Source organism: Phyllobates terribilis, unplaced genomic scaffold (assembly GCF_046119375.1).
Source record: "Phyllobates terribilis strain yellow unplaced genomic scaffold, ASM4611937v1 Scaffold_4__5_contigs__length_816908805, whole genome shotgun sequence".
In the NCBI taxonomy this organism is placed as follows: domain Eukaryota; kingdom Metazoa; phylum Chordata; class Amphibia; order Anura; family Dendrobatidae; genus Phyllobates; species Phyllobates terribilis.
The window spans coordinates 442,098,330-442,121,845 of record NW_027362764.1 but is presented as its reverse complement, the minus strand read 5'-3'; the positions used below and the strand labels follow the sequence as shown (position 1 = coordinate 442,121,845).

General features: G+C 41.2%; 1 protein-coding gene across 2 annotated transcripts in view; it reads left to right on the top strand.

Annotated features, from left to right (window-relative positions):
• LOC141265485 (cadherin-10-like) overlaps positions 1 to 23,516 on the top strand; it is an 847,801-nt gene that overhangs the window by 560,359 nt on the left and 263,926 nt on the right. For both annotated transcript variants that reach the window (XM_073678636.1, XM_073678635.1), the window contains 2 exons: positions 1,220 to 1,339; positions 20,105 to 20,272. In XM_073678636.1, coding sequence (XP_073534737.1) covers positions 1,220 to 1,339; positions 20,105 to 20,272 — 288 coding nt within the window. The remainder of the gene's footprint in view (positions 1 to 1,219; positions 1,340 to 20,104; positions 20,273 to 23,516) is intronic.

Genomic DNA, 23,516 nt, shown 5'->3' with positions numbered 1-23,516 from the left:
GTCCCATCTATTAAAATATGAATTAAATGAATCCGATCGGTAAATGATATAACGAGAGAAAAAAACACAAAAACGTCAGAATTGTGTTTTTTGGCTGCCACAGCAACACAAAAATTGTAACAAGAGGCGATCAAATCATCATAGCTACTCCAAAATTATATCAATAAAAACATTGATTTTTTTCAGCTCCAAAATTGAAAACGTTAATAGCTCTCAGAAAAAGGTGTCACAAGTGATTTTTTTTTTTACAAATTTCAGAATTGTTTTCACCAGTTAAATAAAAAAAACTATGCATGCTTGGTATGTTCGTGATAGTATTGACCTGGAAAATCATATAATTTTTACCGTAAACTGAAAGCTGTAAATAAAAAAACATTTGCAAAATTGTGATGTTTTTGCTACTTTGCTAAACTTGGTTTTTTTTTTACCACTTTTCATATCCAAAATAAAACGTGTCCTACAGAAACAGGCCCTCACACGGCTATGTTGTTGGAAAAATAAAAAAAGTTATTGCTCTAGAAACAAAGATAGGAGAAAAAAGCAAAAAGCAACCTGTTCTTAAAGGGTTAAACCTGTTTTTCAAATCATCACCTTGACCAATAAACAATAAGTTAACAAGAAAATAGAGTTGATGCAAATAGATTCGTAAATTTATCATTGGCAATACTAATAATCTGTGGATGCTGCATAAGGGCGCTGAGTATCACGTCTTTCCTCCCACAATCCACAGCTCTTCATCTGATTAGCTGGCATGTCTCCATCACATGTGTCTCATGATGCAAAGATGACTTCACAACAGGTTGGCTAATCAATAGAGGAGCAAAGGATGCTGTTAGATAGGAGGCGGTTCTCAGGGCTCCATTCCTGCGGACACAGATTTACTGACAAAGCCAAATAAGTTGGTCCTGTGAACCAATTCGCACCAACTCCACTGGGAAGACAAATACCAACACCACTAGAGTATATTAGATAAATTATTACAGAAAAAACTCTGCATGTAAAAAATCTGACTGTATCCTGTTCCTATACTACCACTATTATAACGAATGAACTCATATGTAAAAATAATACAAATTTTCATATGACAGTAGTAATTTATTTAAAAAAAACTCCACTCTGGAAACTTAACACTGGATGAATGATTCATAATTATTTATTGTTTATTTATCAAATGTATATGATATTGGGGTAAATAATGCATTTTTTTCTTTAATCACAGGTACTTTTGTAGTTCAAGTAACTGCTGCTGATGCAGATGATCCTTCTTATGGAAACAGTGCCAAAGTTATTTACAGCATTCTTGAGGGACAACCATATTTTTCTGTCGAATCTGAAACAGGTTAGTGTAGTATGGGTTTTATACTTGAATGCATGTGTATAAATTTACAGAAATTAGTGTAAAATGTTTAGAAAGACAGACTTTCCCATTACTGAGAGGAGATGACAGCTGCTTATTATAAGATTCTATGTAGAAAGAAGGAGAGAGAAGTTAGATGCAGAGCTCCTCCCTAGCAGTGTTGAGCCACCCCCGTAGTGTTCTGGTTCGGTTCGGTTCGTCGAACACCGGGATGTTTGTGGAACTGTTCGTCGAACACCTTAGAACACCGTCGAACACCGTTAATACCAGTGGCAGGCAAACAAAAACACATAGAAACACATAGAAAACACCTTCAAAGGTGTACAAAAGCTAACAAACTGCTCAGAAGACACTCTCTTTAAAAAAGCCGGCGGCAATTCATCAGCGGCATACACCGGTACCCGACAATTTAGACAAGAAGGAATAGAGCATCACACAAAGATTAGATAGATAGAAACATGTCAGTCACATATATAATAAGTACAGTGACAGTGTTGGTTACTGTACTTGTCATTTAGTGTTAAAGGATTTATTAAAAAAAATATTAGTGTTTTCATGCACCGTCCCTTTAAAAAAGCAGGCGGCAATTCAGCATCAGTACCCGACAATTTATAACAGAAAGAATAGAGCATCACACATAGATTAGATAGATAGAAAAATGTCAGTCACATATATAAGAAGTACAGTGATAGTGTTGAGTACTGTACTTGTCATTTAGTGTTAAAATAAAGGATTTATTAAAAAAAAATTGGCGTGGGGTTCCCCGTAATTTTAGTCTCTAGCGGAGGTTAAGCAGACGGCTGGGCAGATCTTTGAAGCCTGGGAATGGGGTAATACCCAAGGAGCTTCCCAGGCTACTAATATCAGTCCCCAGCTGAATACCTAGCCTTTACTAGCTATTAAAATGGGGGACCCGCAAAAAAAATTACGTGGGGTCCCCCCTATTTTAATAGCTAGCAATGCTAGGCAGACAGCTGGGGGCTGATATTAATAGCCCAGGAAGGGTGCCATGAATATTGGCCCCCTCCCAGGCTAGAAACACCAGCCGTCAGCTGCCCCAGAAATGGCGCATCCATAGGTTGCGCCAACTCTGGCACTTAGCCTCGCTCTTCCCACTGCCCAGTAGCAGTGGCAGTGTGGTAAAAGGGTTGGGGTTGATGTCAGCTTATAATGACTGCTGACATCTAGCCCAGGTTAGTAATGGAGAGACGTCTATAAGAAACCCCCATTATTAACCCCATAGTCAAAGTTACAAAAAAATACAAACACCCAGAATAAAGTCCTTTAATTGAAATAAAGACACAATTCTTTATTGTTCTAAATTAAACCATACTTATCATCACGCCCATTCCAGCTAAAGTCAACGATCTCCTGCAATAAAAGTAAAATAATAAAGCAACATCATCCTAACCTCCGCTAGAGACTAAAATTACGGGGAACCCCACGCCAATTTTTTTTTAATAAATCCTTTATTTTAACACTAAATGACAAGTACAGTACTCAACACTATCACTGTACTTCTTATATATGTGACTGACATTTTTCTATCTATCTAATCTATGTGTGATGCTCTATTGTTTCTGTTATAAATTGTCGGGTACTGATGCTGAATTGCCGCCTGCTTTTTTAAAGAGACGGTGCATGAAAACACTAATATTTTTTTTAATAAATCCTTTAACACTAAATGACAAGTACAGTAAGCAACACTATCACTGTAGTTCTTATATATGTGACTGACATGTTTCTATCTATCTAATCTATGTGTGATGCTCTATTCTTTCTGTTATAAATTGTCGGGTACCGATGCTGAATTGCCGGCCGGCTTTTTTAAAGAGACGGTGCATGAAAACACTATTCCCAGCATGATTGGTGCTCTAAATAGCGCCAGACATGCAGGACATGCTTTTGGTGCACGAACAGTTATCGAACATAACCTCGAACAGCCGAATTTTTTGCAAATCATTCGCGTTCGTCGAAAGACTCGAACACCGCCCAAAACAGCTCGAATTTGAGATTGGCGAACAGTTCTAGTCGAACACCGCTCATCTCTACTCCCTAGTAGAGAAGAGCAAACCTTTTGATGTTTGGGTTCGTTGACTAAACTCAAAAATCCAAAAAGGTTTGTGTTCTGGCCTCTGAGCCTTTACGCGAACCGGAACTGAGCCCCGAACATCCCTGGTTTCCAGTGCTGTCACAAACATTTTGGCTGCGTTTTTTCTGCGATTATGCCTGTGTTTTTGCCACAATTTTGCTGTTTTTTTTGCCTGCTTTTTTGCCATAATTTTACCTCGATTTTGTCTTGTTTTTTGCATGCGTTGTTTCAGTGCATTCAACGGGTGAAAACGCAACAGAGAATTCACATGTTGAAGATTATTTTGCATTTTCACTTTTGGTGCGTTTTGCCTGCATTTTTCACCTATTGAATGCACTGAAAAAACACAGGCAAAAAACACAGCAAAAACACAGAGAATTGACATGCTGAAAGTTATTTTCTGCACCAAATCTGCAAGTCAAAAAATATTCAACATGTGCATGACACTTCATGTTTATCAGTCACTTCGCTGCAGAAAAAATGTGTTTTTGGTGTGTTTTTGCATGTGTTTTTGTACAGCAATGAATGCTCTTAAGAGCTAAATAAGAGTATGTGCCCAAGATCTGTTCCAGCAGCAGTTTGGACGCAGCTCATCTTCACTGCATCCAAATAGCTGCATTGTACAATAGAAGCAAAGTGGATGGGATTCATATAAATCCCATGCCCACTGTGCTTCTATTAGCTGCCGTGTAAACTCACCAGCGGCGAGATCTGTCTGCGCAACAGAAATTCCACCCACAGAATAGATAGGGTGCTGTAACTTCTCACGTATTCAATGAACACAAGCAAATTTACCTGCGGGATCGGATGCAGCGCTTTGGACGCAGCGAAAATACACTGCGTCCAAAGCACTGCAATAGCCTGATCATGTGCACATACCCTGAAGATATTTGAAATAAGAAATGTGGGACATTGCTTTAACTCTTGGAGTACTGTCGGACCCCGGGTGAGTATTTTGCTGCATCCAAATAGCTGCGTTACAATGCTGCACTTGTTTTGTCTGTACATGCAGATCCACCGCATCTAATGACATTTCAATTGGTCATCATCTGCAGCGGAGACTAGTGTCTCTGCTACAGAAATTGACATGTTGTGGGTGAGTTTACGCAGCGTCAAAAACAAGCACAGTAGGCATGTGATTTCTTTTAGATGAAATAAAATGAAGAATTAAATTTAAAAAAATTGCTTGGGCTCCCACATCATATTCATAACCAGCAGAGGGAAAGCCGACCACTGGGGGTTGATATTACTAGCCAGGGAAGGGTCCATTAGCCAAAGATGTTGCCTGGCTAGTAATAACAGCTTACAGATGTTTGCTTAGCCTTTAATAGCTAGATAACAGGGGGACCCCAGAAAAAAATTGACACAGGGTACCCCTATAAAATCTAACCAGCAAAGGCTAAACAGACAGCTGTGAGCAGATATTGTTAGCCAGGGAAGGGCCATGGATCCTGGCCCCCTCTGAGGCTAATAATATCAGACCTCAGCTGCCCCAAAAAAGGCACATTCATAGGATGTGCAAAATCTTGTGCTTAGCCTCGCTCTCCCCACTTGCCCTAGTGCAGTGGGGATTTGGATTGGCAGCTGACATGAATCCCAGGTTTGTAATGGAGAGGCCTCTATAAGATGCCCCCATCACTAACCCCATAGTAAGGTTTAGAAATAAAAGTCCACATAGTTTTAATAATTTATTTAAAAATAAAAAACACCATATATCGTATTTTTCGGACTATAAGATGCACTTTTTTCCTCCAAATTTTGGAGGAAAGTGGGGGGTCCGTCTTATAGTCCGAACCTTCTATTCTATACTGTCTTGTTGCTGTGGGTGGTGGGGTTATGGGGGGGTGAACAGCGGCGGAGGAGCGGGGTACAGGAGGCAGCAGCGGCTACTGCAGCCTACACTGTCCCTGCTGCTTAAGAAAATGAATATTCACTGCTCCCCATGCCCATGGGTGTGGGGAGAAGTGAATATTCATTGTCCTTAATCACGGGCATACAGTGTAGCTGCAGAGCGGCTCCTGCAGCGCTTGGCAGTCATTTGTGCCCGCTACTAAAGAGCATGAATATTCACCCCCTCTCCACGTCCATGGGATTGGAAAGGGGGTGAATATTCATGCTCTTTCATAGCGGGCAGACGCAACCGCCCTGCAGCAGGAGCCATGCTGCGGCTCCAGTGTGCACCTTCTATCAAGGAGCATGCAATCACTGCTACCCACGCACACAATCCCAGCGTGGGGAGCAGTGACTCTTCCGGAACAGCATCTCCCTGTGTAAGCGCGCGTCATGCGCGGCTCACACAGGGACATCTGTGCTGGAGGCAGAGGAGGACACAGCGCTGGAGGAGAGAAGAAGAAAGGTGAGCAGTAGTGTTTATTTTTTTGTGTAATGGAGATGGAGGTGCCAGGCATGCCAGGATGTGGGGGTGCCAGGCATACCAGGATGTGGGGGTGCCTGGCATACCAGGATGTGGGGCTGCCAGGCATACCAGGATGTGTGGCTGCCAGGCATACCAGGATGTGGGGGTGCCAGGCATACCAGGATGTGAGGGTGCTAGGCATACCAGGATGTGGGGCTGCCAGGCATACCAGGATGTGGGGGTGCCAGGCATAACAGGATGTGGAGGTGCCAGGCATACCAGGATGTGGGGGTGCCAGGCATACCAGGATGTGGCGCTGCCAGACATACCAGGATGTGGGTGTGCCAGGCATACCAGGATGTGGGTGTGCCAGGCATACCAGGATGTGGGGGTGCCATGCATACCAGGATGAGGGGTGACATGCATACCAGGATGAGGGGTGCCAAGCATACTAGGATGTGGGGGGCCTTGCATACCAGGGTGAAGGGTGCCAAGCATAGCAGGAAGAGGGGTGCCATGCATACCAGAATGTGGGCTATTAGAACAGAATTAGGGGATATTACCCTTATAACAGTGTCAGCAGCAGACCCTCTCCCCCTTAACAGGGCATCGTGACCACATTTTTTGTTTACATTTTTTTCCCCTATTTTCCTCCTCTAAAACCCAAGTGCGTTTTATGGTTCGGTGTGTCTTATAGTCAGAAAAATACGGTACTCACCTAATGCCTAATCCGCTGAAACCTTTGTCATATCTAAAAAAAACAAAAATAAAAAACAACCATATCTCTCACCTGTCCACCGTGAGGACATAATCCTGAGTGTCCCATGGTGATCATTTGTAGGACAGTCACATCAGCAGTCACTGAAGTGACTGCTCTACAAGACAGCCGGCTACACACTTAAAGGAGTGTAATCACTCCTCTGTCAGCGTACAGCGCTGAGCTGCAGTGAGTGAGGTCTCAGGAGTTCAATCAGCTGAGAGCTCCGGTGACCTCACTTAAGGCACCACTGCTGCGTGAGAATTTTCTCACGCGGCAGTGCAGATCGCGTTCCTGTCATTGTATCGCCGGCTGCCGTATTGCACAGACGATGACGATGTTTGCGCAAAAGGCACGGGAACCCGAACACGATTCCGAATGAGCAACATTCGTGCCGAATTTGAACAAAACAAACGTTTTCCTAACATGTTCGCTCATCTCTACTCCCTAGCTCCACCCTCCTCCTCCTCCTCCTATCTACATAGAATCTTATCAGTAGCAGCTCTCGTCTCCTATCTCAGTAATGGGAAATACTGTATTCACTGAATACAATTTTTACCCCAGAATTGTGAATTTTGATAATGGATAATCAATTCTGGAAGAGAAAGAAGTAGATTTCTATGATAAAATATTTGAAAAAGTTTCATATTTTCACATGTACTATTGATTTTTAAGTAAAAATTAAAATGACAGTTACTTTTTAAGGGAGTAGCAAGAAAAAGATATGTGCAAAAACTGGCCACTTTTAACTTATTGACAGATCCTCCTTAATTAAGCAATCCTAGTGTTTTCCTCTTTGACTGAATCCTCCATCGGATTATTTATCCCAGACTGCATTTTCACATCTATTGTAAAGCTTGTAATTCGCTGCTTGCAGTGGTAAAAGTATGATTATCCTTCCCACTATATTCACATAAATAAATTAATATATTTGTAGTATATAATCAGGCTGAACTGTGATCTCCTATAATATAAAAGTGTGCTACTAGTTGTGTAATCTGCATGATCAACTGTAATGTCTGATCTATGACATAAAAATATGAATAAAAACATGCAATCTACAAAAATCACCCACTTCTGTATTGTATTTTCATTGGAAAGCAGGATGCATAATCATAATGATAATTCTTAGTTTAAACTTTATTTAAAAAAATAAGTTACTCACATGTACCCTTATAAAATATCAACTGGAAATATTCAAATCCTTTAAGCATTGCTACTGTACCTGAAAAATAAATTGAATGCCCAAACCACACAGAATAAAATAGTGAAAAATTCTTCAACTGCAAAGGTTTAAAATCACATTGTAGAGAAATGTGACCAAATTGAATTCAACACAATTTGATCCTACCTCAATACTATTAGAGCAAATAACTGAAGTATTTTCACAGTCCAACAAGGTTATAACTTATGAAGGTTTTGGTTTGATTTTTTGTCACCTACTGCTTTATTGCCATAGTTTGTACTTCAGCAAGACTGACTATACAGAATGATACTGTTACTATAAGATACAGGCTTATACAAATATCTCTCTTTATATGTAATATATTTTTATAAAAGAACATATATATACTGAATATGTATATATATATATATATATATATATATATATATATATATATATATATATATGTATATATATAGTTTGGGGTCACCCAGACAATCTTGTGCTTTCCATGAAAACTCATACTTTTATTTATCAAATGAGTTGCAAAATGAATAGAAAATATAGTCCAGACATTGACAAGGTTAGAAATAATGATTTTTCTTTGAATAATTTTCTCCTTCGAACTTTGCTTTCGTCAAAGAAAGCTCCCTTTGCAGCAATTACATCATTGCAGACCTTTGGCATTCTAGCTGTTAATTTGCTGAGGTAATCTTGAGAAATTTCACCTCATGCTTCCTGAAGCCCCTCCCACAAGTTGGATTGGCTTGATGAGCACTTTTTGCCCATACAATCAAGCTGCTCCCACAACAGCTCTATGGGGTTGAGATCTGGTGACTGCGCTGGCCACTGCATTATAGATAGAATACCAATTACCTGCTTCTTCCTTAAATAGTTAATGCATAATTTGGAGGTGTGCTTTGGGTCATTGTCCTGTTGTCATTGTCCTGTTGTAGGATGAAATTGGCTCCAATCAAGCGCTGTCCACAGGGTATGGCATGGCGTTGCAAAATGGAGTGATAGCCTTCCTTATTCAAAATTCCATTTACCTTGTACAAATCTCCCACTTTACCAGCACCAAAGCAACCCCAGACCATCACATTACCTCCACCATGCTTGACAGATGGCATCAGACACTATTCCAGCATCTTTTCAGTTGTTCTGCATCTCACAAATGTTCTTCTGTGTGGTACAAACACCTCAAACTTTGATTAGTCTGTCCATAAAACTTTTTTCCAATCTTCCTCTGTCCAATGTCTGTGTTCTTTTGCCCATAATAATATTTTCCTTTTATTAGCCAGTCTCAGATATGGGGTTTTCTTTGCCACTTTGCCCTGAAGGCCAGCATCCTGGATTCTCCTCTTCACTGTAGACGTTGACACTGGCGTTTTGCGTGTACTATTTAATGAAGCTGCCAGTTGAGGAGCTGTGAGGCGTCGATTTCTCAAACTAGAGACTCTAAAGTACTTGTCTTGTTGCTCAGTTGTGCAGCGGGGCCTCCCACTTCTCTTTCTACTCTGGTTAGAGCCTGTTTGTGCTCTCCTCTGAAGGGAGTAGTACACACTGTTGTAGGAAATCTTCAGTTTCTTGGCAATTTCTCGCATGTAATAGCCTTCATTTTTAAGAACAAGAATAGACTGTCGAGTTTCACATGAAAGTTCACTTTTTCTGGCCATTTTGAGAGTTTCTTAGAACAAACAAATGTAATGCTCCAGATTCTCAGATACTCAACTAGCTAAAAGGAAGGTCAATTTTATAGCTTCTCAAATCAGCCAAACAGTTTTCAGCTGGGCTAACATACTTGTGCAAGGGTTTTCTAGGGCTTTCTAAACATCCATTAGCCTTCTTACACAGTTAGCAAACACAATGTACCATAAAAACACTGGAGTGGTGGTTGTTGGAAATGGAACTCTATATACCTATGTAGATATTGCAATAAAAACAAGATGTTTGCAGCTAGCATAGTCATTTACCCCATTAACAATGTATATTTCAGATTCATTTAATGTTAGCTTCATTGAAAAAAAATGTGCTTTTCTTTAAAAAAAAATGAAATTTCTAAATGACCCCAAACTTTTGAACGGTAGTGTATATGCATATACCAAAAAAGCAGCTAAGTAAAGAAAAATGAGTGGCCATCATTACTTTAAGAAATGAAGGTCAGTCAGTCTGAAAAATTGGGCAAACTATCAAAGTGTCCCCAAGTGCAGTTGCAAAAACCATCAAGCGCTACAAAGAAACTGGCTCACATGAGGATCGCCCCAGGAAAGGAAGACCAAGAGTCACCTCTGCTTCTGAGGATAAGTTTATCCGAGTCACCAGCCTCAGAAATCGCAGGTTAACAGCAGCTCAGATTAGAGAGCAGGTCAATGCCACACAGAGTTCTAGCAGCAGACACATCTCTACAACAACTGTTAAGAGGAGACTTTGTGCAGCAGGCCTTCATGGTAAAAAAGCTGCAAGGAAGTCACGGCTAAGGACAGGCAACAAGCATAAGAGACTTGTTTGGGCTAAAGAACACAAGGAATGGACATTAGACCAGTGGAAATTTGTGCTTTGGTCTGATGAGTCCAAATTTGAGATCTTTGGTTCCAACCACCATGTCTTTGTGTGACGCAGAAAAGGTGAACGGATGGACTCTACTTGCCTGGTTCCCACTATGAAGCATGGAGGAGGAGGTGTGATGGTGTGGGGGTGCTCTTCTGGTGACACTGTTGGGGATTTATTCAAAATTGAAGGCATACTGAACCAGCATGGCTACCACAGCATCTTCCAGCGGCATGCTATTCCATCCGGTTTGCGTTTAGTTGGACCATCATTTATTTTTCAACAGGATAATGACCCCAAACACTCTTCCAGGCTGTGTAAGGGCTATTTGAACAAGAAGGAGAGTGATGGGGTGCTACGCCAAATGACCTGGCCTCCACAGTCAACACACCTGAACCAAATCGAGATGGTTTGGGGTGAGCTGTGGTAAGCATCTCTGGGAACTCCTTCAAGATTGTTGGAAGACCATTTCCAGTGACCACCTCTTGAAGCTCGTCAAGAGAATGCCAAGAGTGTGCAAAGCAGTCATCAAAGCAAAAGGTGGCTACTTTGAAGAACCTTGAATATAAGACATATTTTCAGTTGTTTAACACTTTTTTGTTAAGTATATAATTCCACATGTGTTAATTCATAGTTTTGATGCCTTCAGTGTGTATGTACAATTTTCATAGTCATGAAAATGCAGAAAAATCATTAAATGAGAAGGTGTGTCCAAACTTTTGGTCTGTACTGTATATATATATATATATATATATATATATATATAAGTTTTGCATTTTTTTAAAGTCTGATTATGATTACTTCTGTCTCGTTGTTGTGATGCCTTTTCCCTAGTGATGAATTGAAAGTGCATGAAGTTGTCATCATGTAAGACCTTAATTTTAAACAAAATGCTTTTGAATATAGGTATGGTCATTTAATTAAGGAAAGCTGACTGACAAAAGTTTTGCATATACTATTTATTGATCACAACATATAGAGTAATTCATTGCTTGCAATGCCATAAGTATTTTATAGCATAACCTTTTGCTTTAATTACTGCACCACACCGATGGGGCATTGAAACCAATAGGGTATTCAAGACATCTGGAGGGATCTTGCTCCATGCCATTTGCAAATCTGCAAACAATTCATCTTCATTGCTATGAGTATGGGCCCCAACTCATCGCCCTAACTTATCCCAAAGGTGCTCTATAGGATTTAAATCAGGTGATTGGCATGGTCATTGCAACAGGCAAACATTTTTCTTTGCTAACTTATTTTTTACTAAATTGGATGTGTGCTTAGGATCATTTTCTTGCTGGAATTTCCACACCGTGCCTACTTTGGTTTTACCATAGGGCAGCATTACATTCTCCGGTATATCCTTGTACATGATAGCATTCATATTTCCATAAATTCTATGCAGTGGGCCAATGGCAGATGCAGAAAAGCAGCACCCAACCATGACATTGCCACCACCTTTTTCTAAATAATGTGATCAATTCTGTGAGAAGTTTTTCATGGTTGTCCACTTCTAGGTTTTTCAGCTGCTCCGTAAGCTTCTTTTTCTTTCTTTAATATATGTTACACTTGATTCAGAATAATAAGCTTCCTGACATGTGGTGATAAATTTGACTTTGTCTTTGCCATGTTTTAACCCAAAAACACCCACTAAAAAAAATGTAGGCAAAATTCGACTACCCATGACAAAATATGTAAAACATTTAGCCCAGCAAATGTTAAAAACTAACATATAAAGAGATAAAACAATATCAAACACAATTTTTGCCATTACAGCTGACAACCATTTGCTTCCAGTTTATTTAAATCACCAGGAAAATGACATCACAACTAGTGATGGGTGAGCATTAAAATGCTCGGGTGCTCGATGCTCGGGTCGAGCATATTGGAATACTCGGGTGCTCAACCCGAGCAACGAGCCCAATGTAAGTCTATGGGAAACTGGAGCATTTTTCAGATGGCTACCACCGGTGGTCTGCAGAGGGCCTAAAAATTGCCCAAATTGATGGGAACAGTGCTCAAATGACATGGGAACAGCATGGGGAAGACTCTTGGAAGCATTTCTGACTCCCAGGTCACTGCTGTCAACAATGTTGTCAGAGGTATTACGCCACTTTTACGGACTTACAAAAAAGCATACAAAAACGAAACCAAAATGGATTTTCCTGGGAAATATGTTACGGAACATCCTTTCCAGGTTAATGACTTGTATATAAGGCAAAATAAATAACCAAGAACAAAAATACTCCTCCACACCATGGGCTATGTTCACACGTAGTGTTTTTGATGCATTTTTGCACTTTTGCATTGCTTTCAACCGTGACAAATGAATTCACCGGGAAATGTCATTTTAACATTTTACAACCTTATGTGGCCATGTTGTGTTTGAGACATGATCAGACACATCCTGTTTCATTTATGAAGCAGGGACTATGAAAGTCACAAAGCCTATTTTTATAGGACCATCAGGCGGCCTTTACTATTCTAAAAGGGCCAGCAGTCGGCCCTCGCTATTCTTAGAGAGCAATCAGCCAGCTATGCTTTGCTGTTCCCATTACTAAAGAGTGGGTCTCCTATACTGTTATTGCGTATGCAGTGAGTGGCAGGTCTGCCCAAAATTTGGATGCACTCCAATGCCCCTTTAAAAATTTGGATGCACTCCAATACCACATTGAAGAGACTTAGAGGACGGCCTCCTGAAAACAATGTTCCCATTATTAGGAAGTGGGTCTCCCTTACTATTTGCTTATGCAGTGAATACAAGGGATACCAAAAATTTGGACCTTCTCCAATGCCCCTTGTAAGAGACGTGGAGGAGGGCCTCCTTAAAAAAAATGTTCCCATTATTAGGAAGTGGGTCCCCATAGTGTTGGCCTATGCAGTGAATGCAAGGGTTGCCAAAAATTTGGACGCACTCCAATGCCCCTTGGAAGATATGTGGAGGTCAGAGGGCCTCCTGAAAACAAGGTTCCCATTATTAGGAAGTGGGTCTCTCATTGTGTTTGCCTATGCAGTGAATGCAAGGGTTGCAAAAAATTTGGAGGCACTCCAATGCCCCTTGGAAGAGACATGGAGGTAAGTGGGCCTCCTGAAAACAATGTTCCCATTATTCGGAAGTGGGTCTCCCGTTGTGTTTGCCTTTGCAGTGAATGCAAGGGTTGCCAAAAATTTGGAGGCACTTCAATGCTGCTTGGAAGAGACGTGGAGGTCAGAGGGCCTCCTGAAAACAATGTTCCCATTATTAGGAAGTGGGTCTCCCATTGTGTTTGCCTATGCAGTGAATGCAAGGGTTTCCAAAAATTTGGAGGCACTCCAAAACCCCTTGGAAGAGACGTGGAGGTCAGAAGACCTCATGAAAACAGTGTTCCCATTATTAGGAAGTGGGTCTCTCATAGTGTTGGCCTATGCAGTGAATGCAAGGGCTGCCAAAAATTGGGAGGCACTCCAATGCCCCTTGGAAGAGACATAGAACTGCCTCGTGAAAAAATATTCCCATTATTAGGAAGTGGGTCTACCATATTGTTGACCTATGCAGTGAATGCAAGGGCTCCCAAAAATTGGGAGGCACTCCAGAGCACCTTGGAAAAGACGTGGAGGAGGGTCTCATAAAAAAATGTTCCCTTTAGAAAGGAGCGGGTCTCCTATACTTGTGTAAGTGTATGGGCTGACAAACATTTACCTCTGGGGGGTATACATGAACATACACATCATAAACACCCTTTAAAAAAATTATGTGGTTGTTGCATCACGGACCACGGTCACCCTGATGATATGGTGGTGGAAGATGAGGAAGAGGAGAAGGAGGAGGACAAGAGCAAATAGTCAAAATCAGGAAGCGTATACCCATGTGTGGGTGTGAAAAGGTGCCTGGGACTACACCTCCCAAAAAAAGACACTGTATTTGAGTTTATGTTCCGCTGCTATTATTCGGTGGTGTTGAGAAGTCTGGCCCAATCCAGCCCTTGTTCATTTTTATAAGAGTCAGCCTGTCAGCATTTTCAGTTGACAGGTGGATGCGCTTCTCAGTTATAATTCCACCAGCGGCACTAAAAACCTGCTGTGATAAAACGCTAGCGGCCGGGCAGGCCAAGACTTCCAAGGCATAGAGAGCCAGTTCATTCCACATGGCCAGCTTGGATACCCAATAATTATAAGGCACAGAGGAATCATGGAGGACGTTGGTACGGTCAGCGAGATACTCCCTCAGCATCTTCCCAAACTTTGCACTCCTTGTGAGAGTACACCACGCCTCAGGGCCTATACGATGGGAGGGGCTGAGAAAACTCTCCCAGAACTTTGACAGTGTTCCCCTGCCTCTGCTGGATTGAAGTTGTGTCTCTCTCGCCTGTACTCCTTGGTTGTCCAATGAAGTGTGTCCTCTGTCGCCAGCATTTTCAGATGGAAATATTTTTAATGGTTCCGCAACAAGGGCCTTCTGGTACTGCCCCATTTTTGTAGACCGGTTCGCCTCATGAATAAGAGACATAAAGTTCTCCTTGTAGCGTGGGTCTAGAAGTGTCACCAACCAGGAATGACTGTCACACAAAATTTTGAGAACGCGAGGGTCACGGGAAAGGCAGCTTAACATAAACTCAGACATGCGTGACAGACTGCTAACATGCAAGATTTCTGTGTCCTCACTAAGAGGACAACTGACCATGCTCCCCTCCTCCTTCTCCTCCTCCTCCTCCCTGTCCTCATGCCATCCACGCTGAACAGACGGTATGACAGTTGTGCAGGTAGTACCGTCTACAGAGCATGAAATTAGCTTCAGTTCTTCCTCCTCCTCTTCCTCATTGTCACCCAATCCACATTGGGATGAGATGAGGCTGGGCTGTGTATAATCACCCTGCATGGTTCCTTGCTCCATCTCATCATGCTCCACCTGCACTGCATTCTCTTTGATTGTGAGCAGAGAGCGTTTCAGAAGAAAGAGAAGTGGGATGGTGATGCTAATTATGGCTTCATCGACGCTCACCATCTTGGTGGAGTCCTTAAAGTTTTGGAGGATGGTACAGATGTCTGACATCCATGTCCACTCCTAAGGTCTTATGTGTGGAGTCGGAACTGAATACCGACGGCCTTGTTGATGCTGGTAGTCAACAACTGCCCTCTTCTGCTCACAAATCCTTCCCAACATCTGCAGTTTAGAGTTCCAACGTGTGGGGACATCACACACCAGTCAGTGACTCGGAAGCTGCAAATGCTGCTGAAGCATGGCAAGGGCGACGGAAGCTGTAGCTGATTTTCTAAAATGGGCACATAGGCAGCGTACTTTGATAAGCAGATCTGGCAGCTCCGGGTTGGTTTTAAAAAACTGCTGAAGCACGAGGTTAAGCACACAGGCCAGGCATGGTACATGTGTAAGCTCGCCTTGCCTCAGAGCCGCCACCAGGCCATTGTAACACACGTCCATGCCTGGCTGTAGGTTCAGCGGTGTCAGCCACAGATCTGCCTGCTCTTTCAGAGCTGTCCACAACTCTTCAGCCTTGTGTGGTTTCTCAACTAAGCATATTAGCTTAAGTACAGCCTGTTGCCGCTTGGCTGAGGCAGTGCTGCAGTGCTTCCAGCTTGTGACTGATGTGGTCATTTCGGAGATGGAGGCTGAAGAGGAGGAGGAGACTGAAGAGGATGAGGTGCAGGAGCTCTAGACTGTGGGGGCAACCCTGATTGACCTAGGGCCTGCAATCCTCAGCGTTGGAAGGATGTGTTCCGTCCCAAGGTCCGACTGGGTCCGGGCTTCCACTATGTTATCCCAGTGTGCCGTCAGTGAGATGTACCATCCATGCCCCCAGGCACTTGTCTACGTGTCCGTGGATAAGGGGGACTTGCCGAATAAATGCATTGATGAAGGACCGTCTAATGTAGTGGGACACGTGCTTGTGTAATGCAGGGATGGCACACCAGGAGAAATAGTGGCGGCTGGGGACCGAGTACCGAGGGACGTTCGCCGCTATCAGGTTGCGGAAAGCTTCTGTCTCCATGAGCCTAAAAGGCAACATTTTTAGCAAAAGCAGTCTCGAAATGTGGGAATTTAGTAGTGTGGCCTGTGGGGTGTTGGCTGCGTATTTGCTTTTGCATTCCAAAGACTGGGGTATGGACAACTGAATGCTTCGCTGGGACAAGGACATGCTTGCTGAAAGTGCTAGTTGAGAATGTGCAATGACAGGTGCAGGGCAAGAGGCATCTTCGCATGCACTATGGACAGGGGATTGGCTTGCACAAACAACAGCGGAAGAAGCAGTGGTGTCACCCGCAGACACTGTTCCTGGACCCTGGGGTTCAGCCCACAAAGTCAGGTGCTTTGCTGACATGTGCCTGATCATGCTGGTGGTGGTCAGGCTGGTAGTTTTGCTACCCCTGTTGATGCTGGTCTGACAGGTGGTGCAAACTGCATTTTGGGGTTATCGGCAAAGTCTTTAAAAAATAGCCAGACTCGGGAAGAACTAACAGTTGTATTGTCAACTTCCGTTGTGTTGGTGTTACGGGGAATGGTTGCCCGCCTTCTGTCTGCAGCCAACACACTGCTTCTTCCTGCCTGTTGGGGTGCTCTACCTCTCTCTCCCTGTGTGCTGCTGTCCTCGCTCTACATGTCCTTCTGCCAGGTTGGGCCAGTTACTATATCATCCATCACCTCGTCTTCCACTACTGCACCTTGGTCCTCCTCCTGACTTTCTGGCAAATGTGTCTTATCATCGTACACTTCTTGTGACACTTTCCCACCATCACCTTCGTATGACCGTGGCTGCTCAAATATTTGGGCATCGCTACATGCGATCTCCTCTTGCACTGCTTCAAGTGGACTGGGCGAGAGGCCCGAATCTATAAATGGAAAAGTGAACAGCTCTTCAGAGTGTCCAAGTGTGGGATCAGTTCTCTCTGAGTACTCGGTATGGTGGGAGGAAGGGTGATCAGGGTGAGAAATATGCAGTCCAGAGTCACGGCTACTGAGACTTGACCATGTGGAACACAGGGTGGTGGTGGTATCTAAGTGACTGGAAGCATTATCTGCTATCCAATCAACCTTTTCACACTGCTCTGGGTTCAATAGCGGTGTTCTGCGGTCCCCTATTAATTGGGACAGGAAGGTCAAGCAAGAAGATGTGGGAAGATGTTTGCTGTGGCACAATTTCAGCTTGCCAACGGCCTCGGCCTCTGCATGCACCATCACCATCACGTCCAGTTCCCCATCCCTCACCACATGCCTTGCCCATTTTAAAAGAAGGACAATATCTTCCACGCTCACTACAAATGGCAGAATTTGGAGAGAACTTATATGTGATCCTTGTGATGGACAAACCACATTTTTACATAGCTGGCCTGTAGGTAACTATTTTTAACAACAAACTGGTGTCAATACCTTTGCTGACAAACTGAAACAGAATTTTATTGGAGGCCAGAAATGTCAGAATTTTTAGCGCAATTATGTGATCCATGTGATGGACAAACCACAGTTTTAAATACCTGACCCGTAGGTAACATTTTTTTAACAGCGCCAAACTCGTGTCAATAAGTTCAATGACTCCCTGCAACAAAATTTCAATGGAGGCCAAAAATGGCAATATTTTCAGCGCAATTATATGTGATCCGAATGACGGACAAACCACAGTTTTAAATAACTGGACTTTTAGCGCTGTAATATGGAAAGGACCTGACTGTATTCTGCAGTGCCAACAAGCAAATGGCACAGAAAAATGTTGTTGTCTGGATTGCTTTTTAAGAAAATAATTAGGATTAAGATAAAAAAATTATTCCTGGCCCCTGATAACTGGGCTATTTGTATAAATATCTGTAAAAGAACCAGCAGACAGAACTGGAATGGACCCTCTTGCTATGTGCACTGCAGTCTGCTATATACCCTGCCTGCCTAGCATCGATATCTCTGCTGGATTACTCCCCAGAAGGACTGTTAGTTTAGATGGATATGTATGGAATCTTTTAAAATACCTACACTAACTAATAAACAACCAAATCTCTCCCTAGCTCAGCATCACTTCTCCCTACACTGCCTGATTGCGGAGTGACTGTGACGAGTACAGCGGCACCAGGTCTGATATAGACCTGATGATGCTGTGCGGCCAGCCAATCACTGTATGCCACAACAAACATGGCTGCGGCTTTACAGTGTGTGGCAGACAATCCCTGCATGTTGATTGGCGCTCTAAAGAGCGGCAAACATGCAGGGAGGAGACCCGAGCTCCCGCTGAGCAACCCTAGAAGTACTCGGCGAGCGCCGAGCATCTCGAGCAGTGAGGTGCTCAGGCGAGCACCAAGCAGTAGCCATCATGATCGCTCATCACTAATCACAACAACCAGACAGAAGTAATCACACTTTTAAAAAAATGCAAAACTTTTGATCGCCACTGTATATATAGAGTTATGTGTATAAGCCTGTGTCTTATGGTAACAGTATTATTCTAATAGTTCTAATATATACTGTATAATAAAAGTATATCAAAGTTATGCATAAAACTCTGCATACTAAAGACGAGCTATTTTGACTCAACTCAAACTTCATTGAAACTGGTCTGCGGGAATTAAATTGATGGCAAAAACCCTTTTATTATACTTTAAGTTCTCTCCAGACCTTAGAGCAAAGTAAATGGAAGGGTTAAAAAATAAAAAATATATGTTATATTCAACTTGCCCCTTATCTGTTCTGTCATGGCAGCTCCAGGTTTAGTCCTCCTTTGGTTCCTTCCTCATTCCCTTCCACCTAGCATAATTCTAGCCTTCTATTATGCCTTAAATCTTCTTCACTCTGTGGGGCCTCCATTGCTCACTAGGTGTCTTAGCTATTTTCAGTCACGTCTGTACTGATAACATATGCATTTTTTCACCTTTAAAATTACATTACGTTTAGTTATTTGAAAAGGTTTGTATTCTATAATAAATTACATAAAAAATCAATCAAGATAGAGGGTCATGTGGTAAGCAAATATTTACTGTACTTATTTATAGATTATACTATTATTTAAAGTTGTTAATGTATTTGGACAGCCCATTTCTGGACAAACTGATGATCAAAATGAAAAGCTGAGATGAGTGAATAAATTCAAGTGGAATTTAATTCTATTGGAATATTGCAAAAATCCGCATTCACTTATATGCAGATTTTTAGCAATTCACTTTTGTGCAGATTTGTCAAAATACTGTAAAAGGCCATCAAAATGTTTAAAAAAATAAATAAGTACTTATACTGACCTTACTATACACCTCTCCTACCCCTATGCTCCTCACCGTCACCTGTCTGGTCCTCAATCCATCTTGTTATCACTTTTGTGAAGCCCCTTGGACCAGGACAAGGACTTCTGGCACTAATGATTCACAAGATGTTTCTGCACATATGCATGTAAGGTAATGGCACAAGTTATGATGTGATGACATTGTGACCTTACATGCACTTATGCAGAACCATCTTAGGAACATATAGCAGCATTGATGATAAGATCTGGCAATGACTGGATTGATGACAGTGAGAAGAGTATGGGCCAGAGACAGTAAGATGAATATAAGCATTTCTTTTTTGTCACATCCTTCGTTTATTATGCTCTATGGTCTGTAGAGACCTCAGAGCACAATAAGGGACATTCACTTCTCAGTGAATCAAATTTTATGCGAAAATCCTCATGAACAGGCAAATGGTTGATCAAGTCATCTCTAATGGAAAGCACTCCATAGATGTAATTTTCATTATAGAGGAAAATCTCTTAACATTATTGGTTCATTATTTCTTTCCAAACAGTCTGAATAAGTCTTTGTGTCTAAACAAATTGTAATATGTGCAGCATTTTACATCTATGTTGATTAACTTTATTTTCTTTAAGGTATTATCCGTACTGCTTTACCAAACATGAATCGAGAAATCAAAGAACATTACCAAGTTGTTATCCAGGCCAAAGATATGGGTGGCCAGATGGGAGGATTATCCGGAACGACTACTGTGAACATTACTCTGACAGATGTAAATGACAATCCACCAAGATTTACTCAGAGTAAGTGAATAGTGCATACATTGCAGATACTGTTAACTGTCTTTATTGATGAATGAATGCAGAGTTTAGGAAGACTCAAAATTATTGATGCTAGCCTCTATGACCCAATCCACAGGTCCTAAACACAGATTGAAAAACAAACAGCAAGTAGATGCATCACTCCAATAACAAAGGCCACGATTCATGTTGTTGCGAAAAAATGTTGATACTTTCAGCGTTTTAATGTCAGTCTTGGCCAGCTTCGACAAAAATTGACACCGCTAACTCTAGTAATATTTCTAGCAGAGGCATATGCCAGTTGCAAGATGTGCTCAATTCAGTAAGTGACCACATTGCTGAAAGGGGACAATTCCTTTAACATTTCTTTCTAGGCCTTTGCATTTTCTCAAATCAGGCAGTTACGTATTAAAATCTGCATGTTTTCATATTTCATTATCTGTCAAGTGCCAGATAATTTTTTTGGTCATTTGTAGTGAAAAGCGAGTATGTTTTGTTAACCCTTTCGCAGAGTATGCTCGGGCTAGCACGGAGTAGTTACAGCTGCTCGGTGTTATGTTTGAATCACTCCCGTGTGCATGATTTGTGACTGTTTGACAGCTTTAATACATGTGAGGAATGTGTAAGAAATAGACATTACTCACATGTATTAAAGCTGTCAAACAGTTGCAAATCATGCACACGGGAGTGATTCAAGCATAACACCGAGCAGCTGTAATTACTCGGTGCTCGCCGAGCAAACTCAGCAAAAGGGTTAACAAAATATACTCGCTCATCACTAGTCATTTGGTTTGCTTAGTTGGTGCACCTCTAGTGTAATGAGATGAGTGGATACTGCAACAGCCTTATATGACATTACAAGATATCTGAAAATTAGATTTTCATTATAAACTACAAACAGAATTGGAGTTAAAAAAAAACACAAAATATAATTTCACACTTTAAGTTGAGCACTGGTCTGAGGTATTTTTTTAACCCCTTAACATTCACCCACTATCTTCCCATGGCAGTTTGTGTGTGGCACCGAAGTCTGAAGTGACTTATATTTCTATAGCTGAAATAATGCTCCTACAAACTATCAGGAACAAGAATGGTCTCCAGCTGTCTGAGACAGTCTGCGAAACTGAGGAGAAGACAGAAGTGTTTTCTTACTGCTTCTACATTCTATGTTTCAGGCTACCAAGTGGTCATTAAGCATTATGTAATGAGTAGAAGCATTGTAGAAGGTGATGTTTTATTGAGAACTGTGATCACGAGATCAACGAGTGTCTTAACAAACCAGACCCTCGTCCAGTAACGTATTCCACAAAATGAGGCTGTTTTTAACATAACAACAGATGCCATGGATGCATGCCATACATGCTGATTGGGAGGGTTTATATTACTGATGTTTTCCCTTTAAGCACATTAGGAGAGCCCACTGTGCATTTTCTGATCACTCATGTAATGCTTTAGTATACTCAGTAAGAAAATGACCTTCAATCTATTATATCATGCATTTGGGTGACATAGGATGCAGCCTCATTCTGTCTTACCACCTAGATAGACCGGTTGCAATTAACCAATAAAACTGATAATAAATAGACTCTGATTTTGGCTATTGAGCCTCTGAACTTTACTTTCTCCATTAGGCACCCTTGATGATCACAAGAGCACACTTTCTGTACCCATTCAAATACCATGATGTATACATATGTCAGTTTCCTTAACAAAAGGCATTCTATGATGTCATATGTCATTAAAGGGGTTAAAATAAATATGATGTTTTCTTTTATATTCTAAACTTTATTTTTTCTGAACTTGCCGAAAATATAACTGATAGAATTCTACTAATCAGTTCTAAATGTCACTGGTTAGATTTAAATCACCTCATTAAGTTTCTTCCCAGAGGCATGCATGAACTGGTATTACAAAAATCGAATATATATTTTATGTTATAAAAGACTTAAAAATAGATGTGTTTTTCCTCAGCGATGGTTTTGTCTCATCTCTTCTATAGCATTTCTATAATGTATACATTGAAAGACAAAACAATACTTTTACTAAGAATGAAAAATCTAATAAATAATAATGTTTCTGACACGGTAAACAATTATATACAAAAATCTTCTATATATGTATTCATAGTAATAATGCACATTACATATCCATGATAATGCTTTTTTTAAGTATGATTTTATCACATTCCACCATTTCATTTATACAGAAAGGGGTTAATGAACCATCCCTTAATAGATCATCAATATCAGATCAGTGGGGGTCCAATTTAGCACCCCCCTCAGTCAACTGTTATTATCATGCAGTGGACGGATGTAAACATTGAACACAACTGAACAGCAGAGCTCCATTAAATATGCAGCAGCCCCTTCCAAGAAATACAGAATAGCTCCTATTCATTTTAATAGGAGATGAACTCACTGCATAAGATATTATACCCTGTGACACTTTCCTTTATGGAGGCATACTGCAGAAATAATATACGGTGTCTGACATAAATATAATTAAAGTCTATTGTTAAGTGTGCCACGATATGCCTGTAAAGCCTTCTGTTGGAGAAATGGTTTGAAAAATACTCCCAACATAACCATTGATGATCATAGCCCAAAACGTGATGTAAACAGAACCTAATGATAAATGTCTTTTCTGCCTATATTGTACTTTCATTTTCTATCTTCCCTCTAAATGAAGTTAATAACAGAGTTCGTTCACACTTCCATACTAGATTTGCAGCAGAACATTTTACAATGAATATAGAGGAAACGTAAAGAAAATTTGAACGGCAATTTTCAAAATTTAAAAGAAAAAAAAAACTAAATTTGACTCCAGATATACAGTGGGTATGTAAAGTATTCAGACCCCTTTAAATTTTTCACTCTTTGTTTCATTGCAGCCATTTGGTAAATTCTAAAAAGTTCATTTTTTTTCTCATTAAAGTACACTCTGCACCCCATCTTGACTGAAAAAAATAGAAATGTAGAAATTGTTGCAAATTTATTAAAAAAGAAAAACTGAAATATTAATGGTCATAAGTATTCAGACTCTTTGCTCAGACACTCATATTTAAGTCACATGCTGTTCCTTTCCTTGTGATCCTCCTTGAGATGGTTCTTCTCCTTCATTGGAGTCCAGCTGTGTTTAATTAAACTGATAGGACTTGATTTGGAAAGGCACACACCTGTCTATATAAGACCTCACAGCTCACGACCTCACAGCTCACAGTGCATGTCAGACCAAATGAGAATCATAA